The sequence below is a fragment of the Hemiscyllium ocellatum genome, chromosome 47, assembly GCF_020745735.1.
Source record: "Hemiscyllium ocellatum isolate sHemOce1 chromosome 47, sHemOce1.pat.X.cur, whole genome shotgun sequence".
Taxonomy (NCBI): Eukaryota; Metazoa; Chordata; class Chondrichthyes; order Orectolobiformes; family Hemiscylliidae; genus Hemiscyllium; species Hemiscyllium ocellatum.
The window spans coordinates 329,686-355,213 of record NC_083447.1 but is presented as its reverse complement, the minus strand read 5'-3'; the positions used below and the strand labels follow the sequence as shown (position 1 = coordinate 355,213).

The window sequence follows — 25,528 nt, the reverse complement described above, 5'->3', positions numbered from 1 at the left end:
GAATCCAATTGCTAGTGATCGTGGGCTCTCATCATTATTAACAATAACAGCCCTTCAGGTCTACTTCAGCATCACCTTGTGGTTACTTCCATCCAGAAGGACGGGAATCCACATGGGAATGCCAGTGCCCGCCCGTTTCTCTCCAAGCCACTCACCATCCAGGCTTGGAAGTATATCGCTGTTCCTTCGTTGTCACTGGACCAAAATCCTTCTCTAATAAGAAGGTACCTCACCGTCATAATTTTCAGAGCAGTTCAGGGTGGGTAATAAACACTGGCATAGTCAAGATCAAATGAACCAAAGTACCAATCCACACTGTCCCTGTCCTAGGAATATTTGATGGAGGCAGTGTCAAGGGAACTTTACTTTCAGTTTAAAGGAGTAGAGGTGGCTTTACTTTATGTTTAAGCAAATATGCAGGGAGCTTTACTCTATATCTAATCCTGTACTGTCCCTGTCCTGACAGGGTTTGATGTGGACAGTGTACACAGGGCTTGACTTTAGGATCAGTGATAGGTGACTGGCCCTTTGATTTCATTCTGCATACAATGAGATGACGATTTATCTGATTCTAGAGACAACATTCACCGTTTTGTCTAAGAACAAGGGAAGGGTGCATGAGTGAGTGACTCTGGGTGTGTAAGGGTGGGGTCTGCATGTGTGTGTGAGGGAGTATCTGGATGAGTGAGACTTGGCTGTAAGTGGCTGTGTCTCATCACTCTGGGCATTTCAGCATGTTAAGTGTGCAAGTCTGTGCGATAGAGTTAGTGTGTGTGAGAGTGAGTAGGTGTGTTTGAGTTTGGGCAAGAGAGTGAGTGAGTGTGCATGGGTGTAGGAGAGAGAGGAAGGGTGCATGGGTGCAGGAGAGAGTGAATGTACGAGTGAGTGTGTATGCAATCTAAATCAATACAGACTCGTGTAAGTTGTCACGAGACTAGATGTTAGGCAGTTGAATTCGGTGAGATTCTTGGGGTTAAAATGCCTTCACATTGCCAGGATTTGAGGCAGCTGTAATTGCTGCTCCCAGTCTTGCCAGCTGATATTAATGCAGCCTCACGAATGTTGGCCTGATGCCATTGTTCCTAATTGCAGCCTTCCACTCAATCTGGATACAGGCAATGACTGACTGTGATCCCTGACTGTCCATCACCAACCATTTCGCCACAGGGTTTACGCTCTAATCAGCTGCCCTCCCTATACCCCATGCCCCTTTTGCCTTGTCCTCTCCGTCCACTCCACTTCCTTTTCATACCCCTCAACAGTGCCCTCATCCCTCTGCCCTCTCCCACCACACTCCACAGCCCCCACCCACCCCTCTGCTCCCTCCCCATCCCACTCTGTCTCCTCTCACCACACTCCTCTACCATCCCCCCGTCATCCATACATCTTTGCACCCTTCCACTTTCCTTTTACTCTCTCTGACACCCCTTCCACCTCCTCCACCACCATTTACATCATCCTCAACCCTCTCACCGGTTTCCCTCCAGTCTCAGTGGCAATTTTCCTTTCCCCTCTGATGTCCCCGCCTCCCCCACCCACCCCAACTCTCCTGTCTCCTCCCCTCTCTCCTCGGCTCCCCCACACCCCTACCCCAGCCATTCTGCTCGGCTTCCCTCTGTTATATCCTTCCCTCTCTGTCCCCTTTATGCTCCAGTCACCTCCATCCCTCCACCCTTATCCAGTTACCTTCTGCAGTCCTCCAGTCATTTCACCTATCTGTTCTCTGCTCTCCCAAACATTATCTCAAATTGTCTTCAAACTCTGTCCCAGTCCCAATGCACTCTCTCCCCTGTCTCTCCACCTTCATATCTCCTTCAGCAAGCATTCAGTTCCTCCAAACATAACACCTTCATTGTAGAAAGTACTCCACTCTGTATCTAACCCTGTGCTGTCCCCATCCTGGGAGTGTTTGATGGGGGACGATGTAGAAGGAGCTTTATTCTATATCTAACCCTGTGCTGTCCCAGCCCTGATGTCTAATGTTCTTTTGAAGTGTGGGACTGGTTGTGTGTGCCCCTTGAGTGAGCGTGTGTGCACTGTCACCTCGGAAGGCTAGATTGTTGATTGAGCTCCAAGGGAGATGAATTGGTGTTTGTGCACCGATTACTGAATCGCCATGCAGCTGTTGTTCTTGCTGAGGGCGTAATGGAGACAAAGGTGGAAGTTAAGATGCTGATACTTCCATCCTAGACTATTGGAAGGTGGTTTCAGAGTCAAGCTCCTGGATTTGTGTGGCCCCTGGCTGTGGTATTTGGTTACAAGTCAACAAAAAAAAATCACCAGGATCTAATTGATTTTGGGAAGAAGGAATACAGATTAAAATGTCCAGAGACTGTACCAAGACATATGTTCTTTACATCAGAATGATGATTATTTGCTGAGTTTTTTTTTTAAAAGTCTCAACGCTATGTGGCAGAAAAGAAATTTTTCTTCATGTTGACAACTCGCAATTCTCCTGGTGCAAATCCTTCAGTGTCACAGCAAAACCAATTAAATTCACAGTTTCATAGGTTTCACCAACGTGTTAGTTTGTTTTGGCATTTTCTCTCTTTCTAAATTTGTACACTCAGCCAAATCCCCCAACCTCTTTCCATCTACTCACTGGGATAACCAACTCCACTAACTCAGTCTTGACTAATGTTCCACAGCTCTTGTTTCACTCAGCCTCCCATCCATCTGGGACATTTCCTCACTGCCTCAGGATGATCCTCTGTGCAAATGTGGCATATTCCCACATGTTGTTCTTCAGTTGAAGTCAAACAACACAGGTGGAAGTTTAAAGTAGTTCCTAAGATCCATCTCCTGGAACAGAGTCATTTCAGCTTATGAAGTTAGGAACTACATGTTCTACATTTGTAGGATTTGTACATGTAAACACTGATTGAAAAGTACAAGTGTAGTGTTCAATTATATATGATATTATCCAGCTTGTAATCCCTTTTACCTTCTGTAAGCTGTACTGTCAGTAGTGGGGAAAATACTAGAGTCTATCATAAAAGAAATGATCACAGAACATTTTTAAAATGTTAACAAGATTGGACAAAGCCAGCATGGGTTTATGAAAGGCAAATCATGCCTAAAAACCCTCCTGGTATTCTTTCAGGATGCAACCAGCAGAATGGAAAAGAGAGAACTCGGGAAAATGGTGGATGTGGATTTTCAGAAAGCTTTTGGTCAGGTGCCTCCTAAGAGGTTACTAGGCAAACGTGAGCCACATAAAATACAGATAATGTATTGGCATGGGTCAAGATATGGTTGACAGACAGGAAACAAAGAGTGTGAATAAGTAAGTATTTTCCCAAGTGGAAGGCAGTGACTACTGAAGGTCCGCAGGGATCAGGGCTTGGGGCTCAGCTCTCCATGATATTTATAAATGACTTGGATGAGGGAATCAAACACAACATTTCCAAGTTTGCTGAAGACACTACTGGGTTGAATGGTGAGGAGGGTGCAAAGAGGCTTCAAGGCGATTTAGACACGTTGAAGGAGGGGGCAAACATATGGCAGTGCAGTCACAATTTGGCTAAATGTGAAGTCATACATTTTGGTGCTGAAAATGTGTTGCTGGAAAAGCGCAGCAGGTCAGGCAGCATCCAAGGAGCAGGCGAATTGACGTTTCGGGCATGAGCCCTTCTTCAGGAATGAGGAAAGTGTGTCCAGCAGGCTAAGATAAAAAGTAGGGAGGAGGGACTTGGGGGAGGGGCGTTGGAAATGCGATAGGTGGAAGGAGGTCAAGGTGAGGGTGATAGGCCGGAGTGGGGTGGGGGGGCGGAGAGGTCAGGAAGAAGATTGCAGGTTAGGAGGGCGGTGCTGAGTTCGAGGGTTGGGACTGAGACAAGGTGAGGGGAGGGGAAATGAGGAAACTGGAGAAATCTGAGTTCATCTCTTGTGGTTGGAGGGTTCCCAGGCCGAAGATGAGGCGATCTTCCTCCAGCCGTTGTGTTGTTATGTTCTGCCGTTGGAGGAGTCCAAGGACCTGCATGTCCTCGGTGGAGTGGGAGGGAGAGTTAAAGTGTTGAGCCACGGGGTGGTTGGGTTGGTTGGTCCGGGTGTCCCAGAGGTGTTCTCTGAAACATTCAGCAAGTAGGCAGCCTGTCTCCCCGATATAGAGGAGGCCACATCGGGTGCAGCGGATGCAGTAAATGATGTGTGTGGAGGTGCAGGTGAATTTGTGGCGGATATGGAAGGATCCCTTGGGGCCTTGGAGAGAAGTAAAGGGGGAGGTGTGGGCCCAAGTTTTGTATTTCTTGCGGTTACAGTGGAAGGTGCCGGGAGTGGAGGTTGGGTTGGTGGGGGGTGTGGACCAGAAGAGGGAGTCACGGAGGGAGTGGTCTTTTCGGAACGCTGATAGGGGAGGGGAGGGAAATATATCCCTGGTGGTGGGGTCCATTTGGAGGTGGCGGAAATGACGGTGGATGATACCTATCGCAGGACATGCAGGTCCTTGGACTCCTCCATCGCCAGACCATAGCAACATGACGGCTGGAGGAAGAGCGCCTCATCTTCTGCCTAGGAACCCTCCAACCACAAGGGATGAACTCAGATTTCTCCAGTTTCCTCATTTCCCCTCCCCCCACCTTGTCTCAGTCGGTTCCCTCAACTCAGCACCGCCCTCCTAACCTGCAATCTTCTTCCTGACCTCTCCGCCCCCACCCCACTCCGGCCTATCACTCTCACCTTGACCTCCTTCCACCTATCACATCTCCATCGCCCCTCCCCCAAGTCCCTCCTCCCTACCTTTTATCTTAGCCTGCTTGGCACACTCTCCTCATTCCTGATGAAGGGCTCATGCCTGAAATGTCAACTCACCTACTCCTTGGATGCTGCCTGACCTGCTGCACTTTTCCAGCAACACATTTTCAGCTCTGATCTCCAGCATCTGCAGACCTCACTTTCTCATACACTTTGGTGTCAAAGTCAGAAAAGAAGGGTGTTATTGAAATGGTGATATATTGCCAAGTGTGGATGTGCCAAGGGATCTGGGGATCTTTGTACTCCTTCAGTGGAAGTGAACAGGCAGCTGCAGCAAGGAATTGAGAAGGGACATGGTAAGTTGGCCTTCATTGCAAGAGAAATTGAGATCAGGAGTAAGGGTTTCTTACTGCAGTTATACAGGGCATAGGTGAGACAGCATATGGAGTGTAGTGTGCAGTTTTGGAGTCTCTACCTAAGAAAGGATATACTTGCAAAAGAAAGAGTGCAGCAGAAGTTCACTAACTTGATACCTGGGATGGTAGGACTATCCTACAAAGAGTGATTGCATTGACTGGGCCTGTGTTCACCAGAGTTTGGAAGAATGAGATAGGACCTAATTGAAATGTATAAAATTCTAATAGGGCTGGACAAGCAGGAAACATGTCTCCCCTGGCTAGGGAGTCTAGAACCAGGGGACACAGGCTCCTGAAACAGGAGGCCATTTAGGACTGAGATTTCTTCACTCAAAAGGTAGAGACCCTGTAGAATTCTCTACAACAGAAGACTGTGGAGGCCAAGTCACTGAATGTATTCAGGAAAGAGACAGATATATGTTTAGATTATAAAGATTTCAAGGGCTATGGAGACACAGTGGGACTATATCATTGAGCTAGAGCATCAATGGTGATCATATTGAAGTCGCCTACTCCTGCTCCTATCTCCCAGGGATTTGATAACACAGCTGGTTGGGAACTTGGTGTGTTTTGACTTGGCAGAACCCAGTTGTGATGGTCAATTCTGATCATTGTCCAATCAACGCAGTGGAAGTCACATTAACACAGTCCTGGGTAATGACTCGATCAATTTCCCTTCCCTTCTTATCAGGAATATCCTCCAATTAACAAAGAAAATGGATCAATCTGCAAACGCTTCAGCAGTGATTCTGTTTGAACTGAATGGAATTTATCCTGTTTATAACAATCTGACATTCTGAGATAGAAACCCACCTTCACCCATGGTGAGAAATGGATCTTGCTATCGGCCACATTTGTGATTCCATTCTACTGACCTCAGCAGAATTGACTGTCAGATGGGGAGTATAACAGGGAGTATAACAAGGCCAGTCATTGCTGGTGTAAAGGGAGAAGCTCTATTGAAGTAATCAACTGGCACTGGATTGTTGTGGCAGTTGAAACGTTTCACTATACTTTACCATGTTGTTCATTGTAGAGTACAATTGTCAATAAATCATCATTCATGATTAAATACAGCCTCATTTTTGCAGCAGAATAATGTGTCGTGTGTTGCTTAGAAGACAGACACATTGCTGAAATCTGTCACCTTGCACTCATCAAGCCAAACACAAGACTGCCAACTTTCAAACAATTGCAGCAGTTTACAGTATTACTGGAGAAAGGCTGTTGATTGGTTGGCAAATCAACCTCAGGCTATTTAATAAGCAACAGAAAATATACCTAACATGGGTAATTCAAAAAGGCAAAAGGCTGGAATGTATTCCTTTTGTTTGCAGAGAATGAGCCCTTAATTTTTTGTTGAGCAAGTGTAACTGAGCCATGGTACACGTTTCAATCAATTATCTGAAATGAGTTGTTAGTTTAGTCATTATTACAGTCAGAATCGTATGGTGAATGCTACCTATTTGTAGAATCATATCTAGTAGTTGATTTCTGTGTAACACTCCCATTCTGATTAAAATATTTAGCCTGTGAGCAACACCAGGGGAGATCTGCTAGTGCTAGAATGGTTGGCATTGTTCGGATAAAGTGACTGTATCCTCCAATGACACGTATTTAACTACATCTCAACTATCTTTATAACAGAAATACTATCTCTCATTGTTCCAAGCTACTCGCCTCCCTTCATCTCCCTCCACATCCCTCATTGACTTCCTCTGCTCTTCTCTTTCCCTCTCTCACTATTCGCCTCATCTCTCCTTTCTTCCCTCCCCCTATTCTCTCTCTTGCTATGTGTCTAGAATTCCGTGCTGTACATTTTGGCCAGGAACCAGAAAGCTAGACTGTGTTTCACCTCACCAAACAGGATTTACTTTCACAATAAAACCTGATTTTAATTTGCAAGCACTTGCCTCCTGTGATTTGGTAACTGTGTTGAGTTGTGATGCCGTGCAGTGAATCAAGGATAGACCTTTACTGGGTTAACTCCGAGACTGTTACCCCTCATAAAGTGCATGTTTGGATTTCTTCCCAGTGTATACTCAATATGCTGCATTCAATTAAACTCCCATACAAAGGATCACAAACCCTGTGGAGATTTTAAGATATTCTTTGCGTTAGCTTGAGCTTCAGTTTCCTCCTTGGATTGCTCGGGGTTCTGAACCTTTAGGGACCCCAATGGATTCCGAGCTGCTCCTGATGCTTTGTTGTTGCACTGTTTTCATGTCACCAGTGTTTAATCAAATTGCTGAGGTTGGGAAGATCAAGGTTCTTTTCACACCTACGGTTTGTAAGCTGAAGTGTGAGGCTGGACATTGCGAGAATCGTTGTAGAAAGGGCAATATTACAACGGTTTACAGTGACAGTAGCCCTTCTGACACAGCCAAGACTGGATTCCGACTGTGTGAGTAACTAACAGGAGGGGGGAAAGAACGAGTTTTATGAATCTTTCTTGAGCTCTTGATATAATTTACTCCATGTGCCTGGGCAGATGGGACTTAGAGTTTTGATTTATTTTACAGATGAGAAAAAAAAGTTTCCATTGTAGTTTGTGTGCAAGAGTGTTTTCTTTTGTGTTTCATTCCAGATCCTGTCCCTGTCTCTCCCCCACTCCTAGTTTTTCTAAGTTGAACAGTAATTTTAAACTTTATAGAGATTTTTCAAAGAGCCTTTTTACAATAGGCAGGGTGAGTCTACTCTTTGTGGTGCACAAGATCAGAAAACCCCAGGGGATGGATTTTAGCTAGCATTTTACAGATCTGCCGAGATATTCAGTAATTTGTTCCTGTAAACAATGATTGTAATTTACTCTGACGCTCTGTATTTAAACAAACTCTCTGGGCTCAGCGCCATGATTCTGCATGTCTTATTATGATGTCAGTGTGTAGCAGGGGCTTTGGGACTCAGCTTTGACCAAGTGACTTGTTTGGGGTCACATTGACATGTCTTTGCTCTTTTCAGTTAAAGAAATGTGTTGCTTTTAGGGTGGAGAGAGGAAAGGAAGTGTGATTAAGGCAATGCATTTTCCACCCAATGCACTATGAAGAAACCAGTTTAACCCTTGTTCTGCATCTCCTGTTGAGTATCTATGTTGAATCAGTATTTCCCATAGTGAGAGTGTACAGATGTGCCTGATGCTGTACATCAGGATGAGACCACAACATACTAGGCTTGTGAAAGTGGCAAATTGTATGGCGTACATTCAGTTTTACTCTGGGACGCCTCAGACAGTGATGCCTTTTTAAGAGGCGTGCACATAGTTTTCACTTTTCAAAAACAAAATAATTATTAAGATGACGGATTGAGTGGAATCTAGCCTCTCCCCTCGAGAATGTTTCTGACACACACTTGGCCAATCGTTCAGCAAACTGGAGCAATTAGCCCTCAGGGAGAGAGAATGTTTACAGAGTGAGAGTGGCCAAGAGCTGGCTGTGCCTGAAGCTTGTGTTTTGCAGCATGTTGGCAAGTCAGTGCGTACAAGTGACTTTCACTCTCTGTAACCTATGCCTGACACGACCCAACAATAAATCCTAATGCTGACTATAAACATGGATTTGTTTCACTTCCCACGATGGAGAGGGAGTTGATGGAAAGATATCTGTGTAAATGTATGACACTGTGATTACACCTCCCCTAGTGGCAAGTAGCGTAATTACAGTGTGACATGTTGACATAGCATTCCCAACATTAAAAGTTACAACCAAACAAAAACAGGATGCCACCCATGACCTAAAAATAGAAATTGAATAATGTCAGGACTTTCTAACTGAAATATAACCCCCAAACTCAACCACTGCCCTCTAACTTAAATTTGAACCATGCTCAAATGCCCCAAACACTCACTCCCCCCACCCCCAAATGAGTAAACTCAAATGCACCCCAAAACAATCTGTTGATCAAATTTTCATGTAAATGAATAGTTTTATTTATACTTGTGAAGAACTCTGGAGGTTTTCTGCAGTTTCTTGGGGAGGGAGAGATTGTTGGAGTGGAACATGAAGGGAGTATGGGAGAGGGGAGATAGTTTTTTTTCAGTGTGATACTTGCTCACAGACCCAGGCTTCAGCACTGTGTGATTGGGTTGTTCAGAGGACACCAGTTACTGAAATGCCCAAATTGACCAACAGACACAAGTCCTGCCTGATACCCCAAAACTTGTACCCCCCGTCCAAATGCCAAAACTCAAATCCAGCCCAATACCCACAAACATCCACTTACCAAATGCCCCAAATGAACCCTGTCAATAACACCAAACATACATCCTGCCCCAAATCCCCCAAACCTCAACCTGGCTCATCTCACCCATCTTGAACCCTACCCAGTTGCCCCCAGTCTTTAACCCTGCTCAACCACCTAGGCTCAGGCTCTATCTAAATGCTCCAGACCAGAACCCTGGCTAACTCACTTGGAGGCTGGAGGGTAGAGTTTGACCTCCGTCCATAGAGTCATAGCTGATTCACTGTTTATGTTAAATCTGTTGATCAAATTTTCTGGTGTCTAAAATGAAAAATATTATCCACAATCAGGAAGAATTCTACAGGTTTTCTCCTGTTTCTTGGGAGGGGAGATTGTTGGAGTGGGGCATTGGAGATGTGGAAGTGGTTAAAGTTTCAGTGTGATACCTGCTCAGAGACTCAGGGTTCAGCACCCTGTGATGGGGTTGTTAGAGGAGAGTAGTTGCTGAGTTATTTTAATATTGAAGTATCTCAGTGTTGTGGGGATAGGAGTGAGTGTGATGCTCTCCCACAGCCTGGATTAAGTTGTCCAACTTTCCTGCCACACTTTATTCAGGAGCTCACTAAGGATTGGGAGTTACATCTCCTCTAAGCTTACAATAACATATTTAGCAAACTTAAGCCATTGGCTGGATGTCAAGTACACCCTAAATTCATTTCTCATTCTCCATGATCTGTAATTTAAACTTAAACTGAGGAAACAAAGTTGAAAAGGAGATATGGTAATCTCGGAGGAAGTACATCAAGTCATAAAGACAGGGAAAATACGATGGTGGCGAGGTGAATGACACGGTGTTAGACTCTGACTCTACCTCATTCATGTGGCATAGGAATTTTCCATTCCAAAAGCTGTCTCTTACAGATTCTGCTGCATTCATTGCTAATACTGTATTTGTGAAAGGCCAGACATAACCAGATTTATTTGAGAGACTGGAAGCTGAATCTTCGCAAAACATCACTGACAGTGAAGCTCCATTTTACAGCAGTGACCACCTAAATCAGTCAATGCCATCTCATCGCCATGTTACTGAGAAAGTCTCTGCACTATTAACCAGAATCTTTCCTAAAGGCTTTGTTAGTGTGGGAGAGTACGAGAGAAATCTGGTTCTTAATCTGCAAATGGTTGTAAATAGGTGTTAGTATTTAAACTGGAAAGGTGGCTTTATTTGGAGCCATGGGTGACTGCAAGCTTATTTCATAACACAGTTAAATATTTAATATCTTCCCAAGTAATTTCTACAATATTCCATAGCTATTTTCATCTTTACCTACACAAGGTACTTCATGTCAAACTTGACCTTGTACAGCCAATAAGTAGTCAGTGCTTAATTCAGACGGGTCAGTGACAGTCAGTGAACCTGAAGGGCCTATTATGTATGTGTTAAAGATCCCTGGATCTATTGTAATATTTTGAAGGTCAAATCATCCCGAGGTTAGGGTTAAGGTTAGGGTGAGGATTCCACCTCCTGCCTGATCTGTTCTATCCATTTCTAGTCTGTCTGGGAACTCTGCCTCTATTTTTGTCACTTACATGTTGCTTCCTGAAGTTTTCTAAATCTTTGGGCCAAATTGAGCTTTTCATTACCTAAGTGCACCTTGTATTTAGAACAAAATAAATAAAATTAATATGTGCAAGAAGTTTGGTTTTGTTGTTGGATTGCGGATAGGTTGATGGTGTAGTTTAGTTTGTTGAGTTAATTCCTGAGAGTCAGGAAAATTCTCTGGAAGTATGGAAATGGCAGCTGGGATCTACCCTCAGGATTTCTGACTTTCTGCCAAGGGGACATAAATTTAAGGTGAAGGGTGGAAGGTATAGGGGGGATGTCAGGGGTAGATTCTTTACCCAGAGAGTGGTGGGGGCATGGAATGCGCTGCCTGTGGGAATGGCAGAGTCAGAATCATTGGTGACCTTTAAGCGGCAATTGGATAGGTACATGGATAGGTGCTTAAGCTGGGACAAATGTTCGGCACAACATCGTGGGCCGAAGGGCCTGTTCTGTGCTGTATTGTTCTATGTTCTAGGATTAGGGTGCAGGCAGGTTCAGGTCAAGTGCATGCACCCAACATTTTCAGGGTTGAACATCCCCCACTCTCTGGCAATTTTTGTGCAGTCACTCAGGCCTTGTTTTTAAAGAGAGCTGGTTCATGCAGCCATAAGAAGCTGTGAGCTATTGTCTGGGTGAGGACATCTTGTGAATCCCCATTCAGTCCTATAATCCTCATACTCTCTGTGTTAAGCTTCATGGTTCCACCTCCACCCCTCTGCCTAGCCTGCAAATTCTCTGTGGAGATTAAAGTGGTGCTGGAAAAGCACAGCAGGTCAGGCAGCATCCAAGGAGCCCTCGGATACTGCCAGATCTGCTGTGCTTTCCCAGCACCACTCTAATCTAGACTCTGGTTTCCAGCATCTGCAGTCCTTGTTTTTATCCTGTGAATTCTCCGTGCCAAGGTATGGCATTTAGATGCTTATTTACTCACAAAGTGCACTATAAACACAGTGGCTCAGTGGTTTACACTGCTGCCTCACTGTGCCAGGGACCTGGGCTCAATTCCTGCCTTGGGCAACTGTCAGTGTGGAGTTTGCACATTCTCCCTGTGTCTATGTGGGTTTCCTCTGGGTGCTCTGATTTCCTCCCACATCCAAAGGTGTGCAGGTTAGGTGAATTGGCCATGGTAAATTGCCCATAGTGTTAGGTGCATTAGTCAGAGGGAAATGGGTCTTCGGACGGTCAGTGTGGACTTGTTGGGTTGAAGGGACAGTTTCCACACTATAGAGAATCTAATCTAATATACTGTAATACCAATGATTCTTATGTTGACAATAGTGTGGTCCTGAACCTCAGAAACTGCAAGCACTTGAAACCCCTTTATCTTCTCTAAGTAAACATTGTGCAATTGAGTGAATAGATCAGATAGCCAGAGCTGTCAATCAAACAGGGTCTTGTCTGGGAGTATTGGGTGTCTGGGCCTGCAACCAAGCTACATTTGCAATGTTATTTATTTCTATTCTGTACTTTAGCCAGTTCAGGGCATTCTGGGCATGAAAGGAGAAATACCTGTGTTATGTGATTGTTGGGAAGGATCTGTTTGACTGACTTCATACACTGCTGTATCTGTATTCAGACATATAATTAATTGAGATCATGTCCCTGTGGTGTTTAGAACTCCTTGTAGATATAAGCAGGTTACTTTCCCTTCTCAGTAGATCCAATCTTTCCTAACGGGAATGTACTATCCCGTTCCTTTCCATTATCTGCCAGTTAACGTTTCCCCGATGGTGTCCAGTTTTCCCTGCCTTTTAAGAGCGGTGTGAAATTTCTTCTTCAGTCACCCAGCAGCTCTAGAGTTGGTCAATTTCCACTCCCCAGCTCGACCACAAAGTGTACAAAGCATGATCACAAAGTATTGGTATACCACACACAGCCAAAGCCATGTGACAAAATGACAACCTATACAAGCAATGCATGTTTCCCCTGCTCCTCAGTGCTTTACACCTTAGGTTGCTGGCGAAGCAGTGTGGAGGACATTTCCCTCCCTTTCCTCAGTGAGGAAAGGCATGTATGCAGGATCTTTCCATAATGAGGTGACACTTATCATCTCAGGCACTGACCCCCAGTGATTACTTAGCAAGAACAGAGGCTTGGATGTTCTTGTTCTGAGGCTCAGGACTCCACAGTGAATGTTGCAACCTTTCAGGGGAGTGATCTTTGTTAAAAAAATCAAAAACAATTTTAATAGCTTGCTGGATTATGAATCAGAATTTGGAAATATCAGAATCATGGCTGTCCAGAGTTTTGAAATCAGAGGTATCAATGAATGGAAGATTTGTGGTTAGGAAGAATAGTGATTGAAAGATTCCCTGCCTTTAACACGTATGTTTGCAGCACAAAGACCTGGATTCCTGTAATGAATGAGAATGTAAAGCATTCTTCCCAAATTACAGCACTCCACATTCTAATGGCACCAGGCACTTGGCAAAATAACTGCTGAACCTTGTTTCTCAAACTGCACACTTTTAAAAGCCTGCGGGGAATAGTTTGAGAGTGTTTTGCTCTCACAGATCACAGTTCCCACCTTTCCCATCAAGGAGTTCTCTCTCTCTCTCTCTCTCTCTCTTTCTTGGAAAGAGACCATTGTTGTGAGGTCATTGTATTGCTATTCTGTCTCTATTTACTGTTCCATTTCTCAGTTTTTTTTTGTGTTCTTCCCTGTCACTTGATCTTCTGAAGTCTGTATTTGCTGTGAAGAAGGTGCACTTTGTTGTTGAGAGAAGCTCCATCCTACTCTCCTCCTGAAACAGTCAGAGTCATTGTAAAACATTTTACGCAGGCAACCAAACATAGAAAAAGTCTAATTCTGGAACCTTCTGATTAGATTAGATTCCCTACAGTATGGAAACAGGCTCTTTGGCCCAACAAGTCCACACTGCCCCTCCGAAGAGTAACCCACCCAGACCTATTCCCCTCCCCTATATTTACCCCTGACTAATACACCTAACACTATGTGCAATTTAGCATGGCCAATTCACCTAACCTGCACAGGTTTGGAAACCAGAGCATCCGGAAAAAAACCCACGCAGACACGGGGAGAACGTGCAAACTCCACATAGACAGTCACCTGAGGCTGGAATTGAACCCAGGACTGTGAGGCAGCAGTGCTAACCACTGAGCCACCATGCTGCCCCCTGTTAACAATTCTGTTAAATGATCACTTAATTTTCAGTTTTAAAGCTTCACTTCAGGATTAGACCTTCCCATCCCAGCTACTATTTAGAGAATGAATTGGCTTTTAGCTTAGACTGAAATATTTTTCACTTGTTCCTTGTGCACCAGGAATAAAATATGTAAAGACCCAGGGTCAAAAATTGCAAACATAAACTGACCATTCTGGAAAGAAACTCAGCAAATTCAGTTCAACAACTTCTGTTGTTACCTCAGACTTCAATGTCTGCACAATTCGGCTTTTCAGAATAATACATTGAGAAATTTTGCAACTCTACACTATCTCCATCCAGGACGGGGACAGGACAGGGTTAGATATAGAATAAAGTTCCCCAGACTCTTTAAAATGAAAAGTAAAGCTCTCTCAACACTGTCCCCATCAAACATTTTCTGTCAGCCAAGGCACAGCACAGGGTTAGATACATGGTAAAGCTACCTCTACCCTATCCCTATCAAACACTCCATAACAGATACAGCATGCTGTAAGCTACAGAGTCATTATATATTCATTCAGGAAATGTGGGTGGCATTGCCTTGGCCAACTTTTATTGTCCATCCATAATTACCCTTGGAGAAGGTGGTCATGAGGTTCCTTTTTGAACCACTTGCAGTCCATTTGGAGTGGGGGGACCCACAATGCTGTAAGGGAGTGAGTTCCAGTACTTTGCCAATGAGTGAATAGAGGTATATCTCTAAGTTAGGATGGTGATTGGCTTAGCAAGAGAACTTGAAGTTGATAGTGTTCTCATGTATTTATTGCTCTTGTCCTTCTAGATAGCAATGTCTATGGGTTTAAAATGTGCTGTTTAAGGATTTTGTAGTTGCTGTAACTTTTCTGGAATTTAGCAAGTTAAGGAGTGATCTGATAAAAGTTTTCAAGATATTAACTGGAAAAGACAGGGTACATAAACGTAAACTATTTTCACTAGTTGGAGATTCTGGAACGATGGGGCATCATCTGAGAAATAGGGCCAGGTGGTTCAGGAGAGATGTTAAAAAGCTCTTCTACAGACACAAAGTGTAAATGTTTGGAACTCTCTTCCACAAACAGCAGTAAAATTAATTTTAATTTTGAGATTGATAAATGTTTGTTAAGGATAGGTTTTAAGGGATATAGGCCAAAGGTGAGTATATGGAGTTAGACCACAGATCAGCCATGGTCTTGTAGAATGGTGGAAGAAGGCTGAATGGCCTACTCTGTTCTGTGTTCTTAACTTGCTGCTACTGTGTGTCAGAATGTTGATAGTGGTGGATGTGCTGCCAATCAAAAGGGCTGCTTTGATTGAATGATGTCAAACTTATTGAATATTGTTGGAGTTGTATTCCAGGTAAGTAGGGAGTTGTCCCTCACACTCCTACTTTGTCCATTGTAGATGGTGGAGTCATCAACACCATCCTCAAAGTTTGGGGAGTCACTGCAGGATTCCTAATCTTTGACTTGTTTTGTTAGCCATTGTGCTTGTCTTGCTTTTTATGTACAGGACATACCTGGGCAATTTTCCACATTGTCAGGTAGATGCTGGTGGTGTAACTGCACTGGATCAGGTTGGCTAGGGGAACAAGTTCTGGAGCCCAAGTCTTCAGTACTGTTACCAGAATGTTGTCAGGGCAGAGAGCCTTTGCAGTATCCAGTACCTGTAACTGTTTCTTGTTACCACATGGAATGAATCATGTTGGATGAAGACTGGTACCTGTAATGCTGGGAGCCACTTGACACTGCTGACTGAAGGTTGCTGTGAATGCTTCAGCTTTATGTTTTGCATGGGTGTGCAGGGCTCTTCCATCATTGAGGGTGAGGATATTTGTGGAGACCCCTCCTCCTCCAGTGAGTTGTTTAATTGTTCATCACCATTCCCAATTGGATATGGCAGGAGTGAACTTAGATCTGATCCATTGATTGTGGGATCACTTAGCTCAGTCTATCACTTGCTGCTTATGCTGTATGGCATGCAAATTGCCCTGTTTGATAGTTTCACCAGGTTGACACCTGAGTGGGAAGCAGTGTGTGTCCCAGAGTGGGAAGCAGTGTGTGTCCCGGAGTGGGGAGCAGTGTGTGTCCTGGAGTGGGGAGCAGTGTGTCCCAGAGTGGGAAGCAGTGTGTGTCCCGGAGTGGGGAGCAGTATGTGTCCTGGAGTGGGAAGCAGTGTGTGTCCCGGAGTGGGGAGCAGTGTGTGTCCTGGAGTGGGGAGCAGTTTGTGTCCTGGAGTGGGGAGCAGTGTGTGTCCCGGAGTGGGGAGCAGTGTGTGTCCTGGAGTGGGGAGCAGTATGTGTCCCGGAGTGGGAAGCAGTGTGTGTCCCGGAGTGGGGAGCAGTGTGTGTCCCGGAGTGGGGAGCAGTGTGTGTCCCGGAGTGGGGAGCAGTATGTGTCCTGGAGTGGGGAGCAGTTTGTGTCCTGGAGTGGGGAGCAGTGTGTCCCGGAGTTGGAATCAGTATGTGTCCTGGAGTGGGGAGCAGTGTGTGTCTTGGAGCAGGAAGCAGTGTGTCCCGGATGAAAGTGTATCACATTTCCAACGCCCCTCCCCCAAATCCCTCCTTCCTACCTTTTATCTTAGCCTACTGGACACTCTTGCCTCATTCCTGAAGAAGGGCTCATGCCCGAAATGTTCATTCTCCTACTCCTTGGATGCTGCCTGACCTGCTGCGCCTTTCCAGCAACACATTTTCAGTTTAAACTCTATTCCCATACTTACCAATGTATTTTACTCTGTACCCACAGTTAAATATCTGTACCGAGGTACTTTGCATAAGATTGCGTCCAGAAGGTGATATTACAAACTTTTCACTGCATTCACTGAATGCACATTACAATAAAAGCGATTCAAACACTCCTAGCCCAGGGACAGCAGAGGGTTAGGTACAGAGTAAAGCTGCCTCTACACTGTCCCCACCAAACACTCCCAGCACAGGGACAGCAGAGGGTTAGATACAGAGTAAAGCTGCCTCTACACTGTCCCCACCAAACACTCCCAGCACAGGGACAGCAGAGGGTTAGGTACAGAGTAAAGCTGCCTCTACACTGACCCATCAAACACTCCTAGGAAACAGTCAGTATAGGCTTAGATACTGGTAAAAAGCTGCCTCCACCCTGTCCCCACCAAACATTCCCAGCACAGGGGCAGCATGGGATCAGATACATAGTAAAGCTCTCTCTACGCTGTCTCCTTCAAACTCTTCCAGGACAGGGACAGTATGAGGAAGTTGAGACAGATTTAGAGTTTCAATGTCTTTTTAAATTCCCTTCCAATGTATTCTCAGGGAGTATTGTTACCTTCTGTGTCAAACTACCTCAGCTTCACCCCTGGAATGGTACATTGTGCTTGCTTTACATTCCACCCTTCCTTACATCTGCCACCTAGGGGTAGTTTGGGCTGTGGGATCTCAATCTTGAGGCGCAGGATTCCAACTTCCTGAACTAGATGCAAGAGGATTTAGTTTCAGTGGAGATGAAAATTGTTTTGCGTGTGATTGACTGAATTATTAGCATTTTATTGTTCCCCTGTTTTCTATCAGCCCCCACTTGCTACATATTAAATATATATCTGTCTATGTCGATTATAGAATTCATAATCACAGTGTGGCTGTTCTTTCTCCTAATCTCTACAGCATCTGTTAAATATCAGTAAACCTGCTGAGTCTCCCTCCTGCAAACTGTAGGAATTACACTCCCCCTCTGCCCATGTTCAGTATCAATCTGCATACACTGATCTCACCAGGGGAAACTTATTTCTAAACCTATTCATGCATAAACGTGTTTTTGGTCAAAATCTTTCCTGAGTAGATCATTTTGTCAAAATATTGGCTATTTTCTTTTTTTTTGGTGCTTATACCTGAGAGCCTTCATATACAGCTGTACAGTGCTTGGGTCAAGCTGTACACGGATGAGAGTCCCTGGACTATTGAGTCATTGCAGAGGCTTTCCCCCAACTAGGACTGCAATCCTTGGAATTTAAAAGGTTATGGGGTGATTTGGTCATCCGTTTTCCAGATATAATGGGGAATAAATCCGGTAGATTTGGAGTAAGGTCTTCTGCAGTTTGGGAGTCTGGGATTAAGAGAGCAATCTTAAAAAATAGGAACAGACCTTTCAGGAATTCCTTTCAGGAATCAAGTTGGGACTCACCTATAAATGCAAAGGTTGGCAGAGATTTGGAACTCCCTTCCACAGTGTATTCTGTGTAAATTATTAATTATAAATTTTCAGATTGATGCTAAGGAGAATGGGGAACAGCTTGGGTATATGGAGTTATGTCACGGACCAACCAAGACCTGATCAACTTGAGAGCTTAAGGGGCTGAATGGCCTCCTTCTGTTCCAATGCATACATTCCCAAGACAGTTTTCTGCTTGAGTGAAGGATTTTAACTCCGTTAGTTTCTGCATTCCTCGAAGAGTCAGTAATTCCCAGGCAAGAGGAGAATTTAAGTTTTTGTGATTTAGACTTTCCTGATGATGTTAACTTGTTTCTACGGATGTAACATGATTTCTTTCCTTCCAGTCCTCTGTCTGCTTCAGTGCCAGAATGGGGGAGTGTGCGTACGGAAGGATCGTTGCCATTGCCCACCTGGGTTCACCGGGAAATTCTGTCAGATCTCCACCCGGTCAGCCAGCAGCAGTCAGGTTCCTGACAGTTTCCCAACAGTAAACCCAGATCGACACCGTAAACCACGGGTGGAAACAGTATACACTCTTCCACTCTCCAACCAACAGCTTTCAAACCAAAGTAAGAGAAGCTTCCTCACAACAGAAATTGTTGTTTAAATTTTGTTAAGGTGGAGGATTGATTCTTCTTCATTGTTTCAGATTAAATGCAAATTTGACAAATCAGGCTAATAATAATTTTGGTGATGTTATGATGCAGACAGTGAATATTCTTGAACAAACTATTGAATACCTGCTTTTTTTTTATTTTAACTGAGGGGTTTGCCCTCCTCATATAGCTTCCGATTTGACCAGGGGGAACAGGGCTTTGCTAGGCTCCATGCCCAGTGCGTTGATTGAGTCAGTCAGAGTTTGCACTGACTTCCTTGCTGTGGAAATAGTTCAGGATCCACCATATATATATTCACATTATGTCCCCAAATTTACCATGTTCAACTATCACAGAATCCCAATAGTGTGGAGGCAGGCCATTTGACCCATTGAATCCACACTGACCTTCCAAAGAACATCCCACCCCATCCCCCTAACCCTGCATTTCCCATGCTTAATCCACCTAGTCTCCACATCCCTGGATGCTATGGGCAAGTTAGCATGGCCAGTTCAACCAACCTGCACATGTTTGGATTGTGGGAGGAAACCAATGCAGATATCATGAGAAACTCCACACAGACAAATGCCTGAGGTGGAATCGAACCCAGGTACCTGGTGCTATGAGGCAGCAGTGCTAATCACTGAGCCACCATGCCGCCCCACAGCTTCAGAACTGTCTGCTGTGGTGTGTTCAGTAATTCACATCTCTCTCATTTAAAACTTTGCTGATTGGTCAGTAGGAATGGCCTAGTCTGCAAGAATTGGAGATTACTCTCCAGGTCACTTCTGAAAAAAAGCAACTTTTAAAACAAATACAATTTGTCTTTGTACTTTCGTAAAAGAAAGACTATCCAAACTGGGAGTGGGAACTTGATGAGCAGGAAATTGGAGGCGGAGATGAAATCTCTAACCAGAGTCAGGGGCATTTCTCATTAAACCTGTAAACTGAGCAATGCTGATCCTCTTTTTCCCTGTAAATTGTCCAGATTCTGATGTATGTCTTTCCAGCATTTCTGTTTTATTTGGCATTTTGTATCAGTTATATGGAAACCAGTGAAGGGCCATAATCTATAATAACACCATGGAAACCTTTTGGCTGCACTCGGGAGAGATTTATAAAAGGGCAGGTCAAATTGACAAGTATAATTAAATTTGTTATCTATGTTATGAGCAAAGAAAATAGTCAAAGGATTAGTTTCAATTTGATATATTCAGATGTTCAAGTGTCATTTCATCAAATGCTACATGAGTTGTAAAGATCAAGGACATTGAAGAATTGACTGGCTCAGTCCAGTTGAAGCCTGGGGACAGAAATGGGTCAATGCTGTGGCAGGCCGCACATCAGAGACCACTGGGAGCTTCTCTTTTCTTCACAACCTGATGGTCACAGAGAGATAAATATCAAGACTAGTGGAAATACAGTAAGTGCACCAAATGCAGTATAATTGGAAATAATACACTCCGTAGAAATTTTGCCAGAATAGAGTGCCTTATCATAAACTGAGTCAGTCACAATCTTTAAGAGAAAATCATAGTTACTGAACAAGAACAAAATGAAATAATTAAATAAAGGTATGGACTTAGGAGAGAAACTGGAACACAGACTCATGAAGCTCCTGAATTCCTCAGCAAAACATTTACAATTCTCAGATTTTATAATGATTGATATTTATTGATAGAGTTAGACCCATTTCCCAGATTTCACTCCTGGAGCAAAATGACCTAATCTCAGTTTCAGGAGTATTGATAGTCCCTACTTTAAGGAAGGGAAATGTCTGCGAAGGTTCTCACTCCTGCTCAGAATCCATTGAGCCTTGGTGCAGAAAGTACATATATAATGTTTATATATAATGTTTATATGTTTATAAAGTTTATATGTAATGATGTTCTGCAATTCCTCAACACTTGAAAAGGCTGCTAACACTCACCCCCTGAGCTCATACATTAAAGATGAGCACTGAAGTGAGGTAGCAAAAGACTTTCTAGCAGACTTTACCTACAACCGCATCCCAGCAGGAGAAGGGATGTATCCCAGCAGGAGACATGTCTGGGAAAGATAGAGAATTCTTCAGCTCTTCACCCTCTCTGCAAACACAGACCATAGAATAATACAGTGCAGAACAGGCCCTTCAGCCCTCGATGTTGCACCGACCTGTGAACTAATCAAAGCCCATCGCCCTACACTATCGCATCAACATCCATGTGCTTTTCCAAAGGATTGTTTAAACCTCCCTAATGTGGCTGAGTTAACTACATTGGCAGGTAGGGCATTCCACACCCTTACCACTGAGTGAAGAACCTGCCTCTGACATCTGTCTTAAATCTATCACCCCTCGATTTGTAGTTATGCCCCCTCGTACAAGCAGATGTCATCATCCGAGGAAAAAGACTCTCACTGTCTACCCTATCTCACTGTCTCACTGTCTACCCTATCTAATCCTCTGATCACCTTGTATGTCTCTATTAAATCCACTTTGCCTTCTTCTCTCCAATGAGAACAGACCCAAGTCCTTCAGCTTTTCCTCATAAGACCTTCCCTCCAGACCAGGCAACATCCTGGTAAATCTCCTCTGCACCTTTTCCAATGTTTCCACATCCTTAATGGGGTGACCAGAACCGTACACAATATTCCAAGTGTGGTTGTACTAGCATTTTGTACAGTTGCAACATGACATCACAGCTCCAGAACTCAATCCTTCTACTAATAAAACCTAACATACCGTATGCCTTCTTAACAGCACTATCAACCTGGGTGGCAACTTTCAGGGATCTATGTACATGGACACCAAGATCCCCCTACACATCCACACTACCAAGAATCTTTCCATCGACCCAGTACTCTGCCTTCCTGTTATTCTTCCCAAAGTGAATCACCTCACATTTAACTGCATTGAATGCCATTTGCCACCTCTCAGCCTAATTCTCCAGTTTATCCAAGTCCCCCTGCAACCTGTAACATTCTTCCTCACTGTCCACCACTCCACTGATTTTAGTATCAACTGCAAATTTACTAATCCATCCACCTATGCCTGCGTTCAAGTCATTTATAAAAATGACAAACAGCAGTGGTCCCAAAACAAATCCTTGTGGCACACCACTAGTAACCGGACCCCAGCCTGAATATTTTCCATCAACCACCACTTGTTGCCTTCTTACAGAAAGCCAGTTTCTAATCCAGACTGGTAAATCACCTTTAATCCTATGCCTAAACCAAAGACCTACCAAATGGAATCTTATCAAAGGCTTTACTGAAGTCCATGTACACCACGTCAACTGCCCTACCCTCATCCACATGCTTGATCACCTTCTCAAAACACTCAGTGAGGTTTGTGAGACATGACCTACACTTGGCGAGTCCATGTTGACTATTTCCAAACAAATTGTTCTTTGCTAGATGATTATAAATCCTATCTCTTATAATCTTTTCCAAAACCTTTCCTACAACAGACGTAAGGCTCACTGGTCTATAATTATCTGGGTCATCTTTAACTCCCTTCTTGAACAAGGGCACAACATTTGCAATCCTCCAGTCCTCTGGTACTAAACCTGTAGACAATGAAGACTCAAAGATCAAGGGCAAATGCTCGGCCATCTCCTCCCTCACTTCCCAGTGAATTCTTGGAAACATCCCATCCGGCCCAAGGGACTTATCTACTTTCACACCTTCTAGAATTGATAACGCCTTCTCCTTACTAACCTCAATCCTTTCTAGTCTAATAGCCCATATCTCAGTCTTCTCCACTACAATATACTGCTTTTCCTGCGTGAAAACAGATGAGAAATATTCATTTAGCACCTCTCTGATCTCCACAGGGTCCACACACAACTTCCCCCTTCTGTCTTTGACAGACCCTATTCCTACCCTAGTCATCCTTTTATTCCTCACATATCTATAGAAAGCTTTAGGGTTCTCCTTTATTCTACCTGCTAAAGACTGCTCATGTCCCCTCCTCGCTCTACTTAACTCTCTCGTTAAATCCTTCCTAACTAATCTGTAACTCTCCATCGCCTCATGTGAACCATCTCGCCTCAATGTCACATGAGCCTCCCTCTTCTGCTTAACAAGAGATGCAATTTCTTTAGTAAACCATGGTTCCTTTACCTTATCACTTCCTCCTTGCCTGACAGGGACAAACCTATCAAAGACACGCAATATGTGTTCCTTAAACCAGCTCTACATTTTGATTGTCCCTATCCTCTGCATTTTGCTACCCCATTCTATGCCTCCTAAGTCTTGCCTAATCACATTATAATTGCCCTTCCCCCTATCTATAACTCTTGCTCTGTGTCACATACCTATCCCTCTCCATCGCTAAACTAAACATAATCTTGTTTCATTTTGCGATGGAATCTGCTTGCCACTTGGGTAATGGCATCTTGGACAGTTTGGAGTTGAGGTGAAGAGCCAAGTCTGGAATATTGTGTGGTCAGTTTTAAGTTTTAGGAGCACAGTGTTTCTGCATCTAAGAGGTCGAGGTGTCCACTGCAAATGGCAGAATGGAAAACTTACATTTTACTGGCCACATAGGAGTTCAATTATTTTAAATTGGTCGAAACAAAAGGACATCTCCAGTAGAAAGTTTATTGATTTAATGTGCAGTCATTATAGAAACTGGGATTCTGAGAAAGGGATAGAAACTGGCAATTTTAAATAGCTAGGTCACTGTGGAGAACAAACTGGGAGTGATTGTTTGGCTGTTAATCAGCCTCCTGAGGGCCAAGCACAAGTTCACTTGCTTCCAGGCGCAATAATACTTAACAAAAACCATTTAATAAACCCGTCTATCGTCATTTTAATATTTTTAATGTTTGGCCAGTCAGAACATTAATCTTGTCCTGGAGTATGTAATTGTCACCTAAACAAGCACACAACGGGAAACATTGTTGGAGTTTACAGGGTATTGTAAGATTATTGTACAGATTTGAAACTGCTTTGTAAGGAACCAGACACAGAAGGCTGTGAGAAACAGACTGAAATGCTTTAATGTGCCACTATAAAGAGTAGCAGGCACATAAATAATTGGAAAATATATTTCTTTATGGCCTTGTCACTCCCTATCTCCCCCCCTCCTCCAGCCTTCCTACCCGACAGACAATCACATTCCTTCAATGTTTACCTTTGATATTCATATCGTTTACTTGAAGTATGGTAGCTTTAGTGACTGCCTTCAGCTGTGAGGACATTAACTTCTGAAATTCACCTTTATAAACTTCTCCAAGTTCTGTATCCCTAGGGTTCTTTTTAAGACTATTATTTGTTACAGTAGAACTAGAGTATTGGACAAAAAAAGCCACATTTTAACAAAGCCTTTTGCTTTGCACTCAGAACATTTTGTAAGAATATCAGTAAATGACATGTTTTACCATAAGGGTCAAATGCTAGTTTGATGGTAAGTAGATGGTCACGCTGTTGCCATACACCAGGTACGTAATGATTGACAGTTAATTAAAAGTTTGTTGTTTAAATTTAAATCAGGCAAGCTGACTCTAATTGGTCAAGGATTTGGTCTCAGAAAAGAACCAGTGAATGGTAGTCACCTATTCCACACCCAGCATTATTTAGCAAATGTCCAATAATGGAATCACATCTAATGTTGGAGACTATATTTTAATTTTGAGAACATGGGCTGATTAGGTACATGATGTGGAGGAGCCAGCATTCGGGGGGGGGGGGCGGGGGAGGGGGGTTGTTGGACAAAGTTAAAAATCACACAACACCAGGTTATAGTCCATTTGGAAGCACTAACTTTCGGAGCGCTGCTCCTTCATCAGTTGGCTATTGGACCAGGATGTCTTATGGTCCTGCTCCACAGCTACCTGATGAAGGAGCAGCGCTCCAAAAGCTAGTGCTTCCAACAAACCTTGAGTACAGGAGTTGGGAGGTCATGTTGTGGCTGTACAGGACATTGGTTAGGCCACTGTTGGAATATTGCGTGCAATTCTGCTCTCCTTCCTATCGGAAAGATGTTGTGTAACTTGAAAGGGTTCAGAAAAGATTCACAAGGATGTTGCCAGGGTTGGAGGATTTGAGATATAGGGAGAGGCTGAACAGGCTGGGGCTGTTTTCCCTGGAGTGTTGGAGGCTGAGGGGTGACCTTATAGAGGTTTACAAAATTATGAGGGGCATGGATAGGATAAATAGATAAAGTCTTTTCCCTGGGGTCAGGGAGTCCAGAACTAGAGGGCATAGGTTTAGGGTGTGAGGGGAAAGATATAGAAGAGACCTAAGGGGCAACTTTTTCATGCAGAGGGTGGTACGTGTATGGAATGAGCTGCCAGAGGATGTGGTGGAGGCTGGTACAATTACAGCATTTAAGAGGCATTTGGATGGATATATGAATAGGAAGGGTTTGGAGGGATATGGGCCGGGTGCTGGCAGGTGGGACTAGATTGGGTTGGGATATCTGGTCGGCATGGATGGGTTGGATCGAAAGATCTGTTTCCATGTTGTACATCCCTATGACTCTAAACCTGTTGGACTAAAACCTGGTGTTGTGTGACTGGATACAATTAGTATAAAGGCTGAAGGGATGGGCTGGGAGAAAATGAGGGCAGCAGATGCTGGAGATCAGAGTCAAAGAGTGTGGTGCTGGAAAAGCACAACTGGTCAGGCAGCAGCTGAAGAACAGGAGAATCAACGTTTCGAGCATAAGCCCAGCATCAAGAATGAGGTCCTCATGAAGGGTTATGCTCAAAATGTCAATTTGCCTGCTCCT

The 25,528-nt window shown here is 43.9% G+C and overlaps 1 protein-coding gene across 1 annotated transcript in view; it reads left to right on the top strand.

Moving 5' to 3' along the window:
- The first annotated feature begins 7,156 nt into the window (after positions 1–7,156).
- Positions 7,157–25,528, top strand: part of LOC132836795 (latent-transforming growth factor beta-binding protein 1-like) — a 97,285-nt gene continuing 78,913 nt past the window's right edge. The window contains exons 1-2 of the mRNA XM_060856265.1: positions 7,157–7,512; positions 18,559–18,783. Of these exons, the coding sequence (XP_060712248.1) occupies positions 7,287–7,512; positions 18,559–18,783 (451 nt within the window). The 5' untranslated portion in view covers positions 7,157–7,286. The remainder of the gene's footprint in view (positions 7,513–18,558; positions 18,784–25,528) is intronic.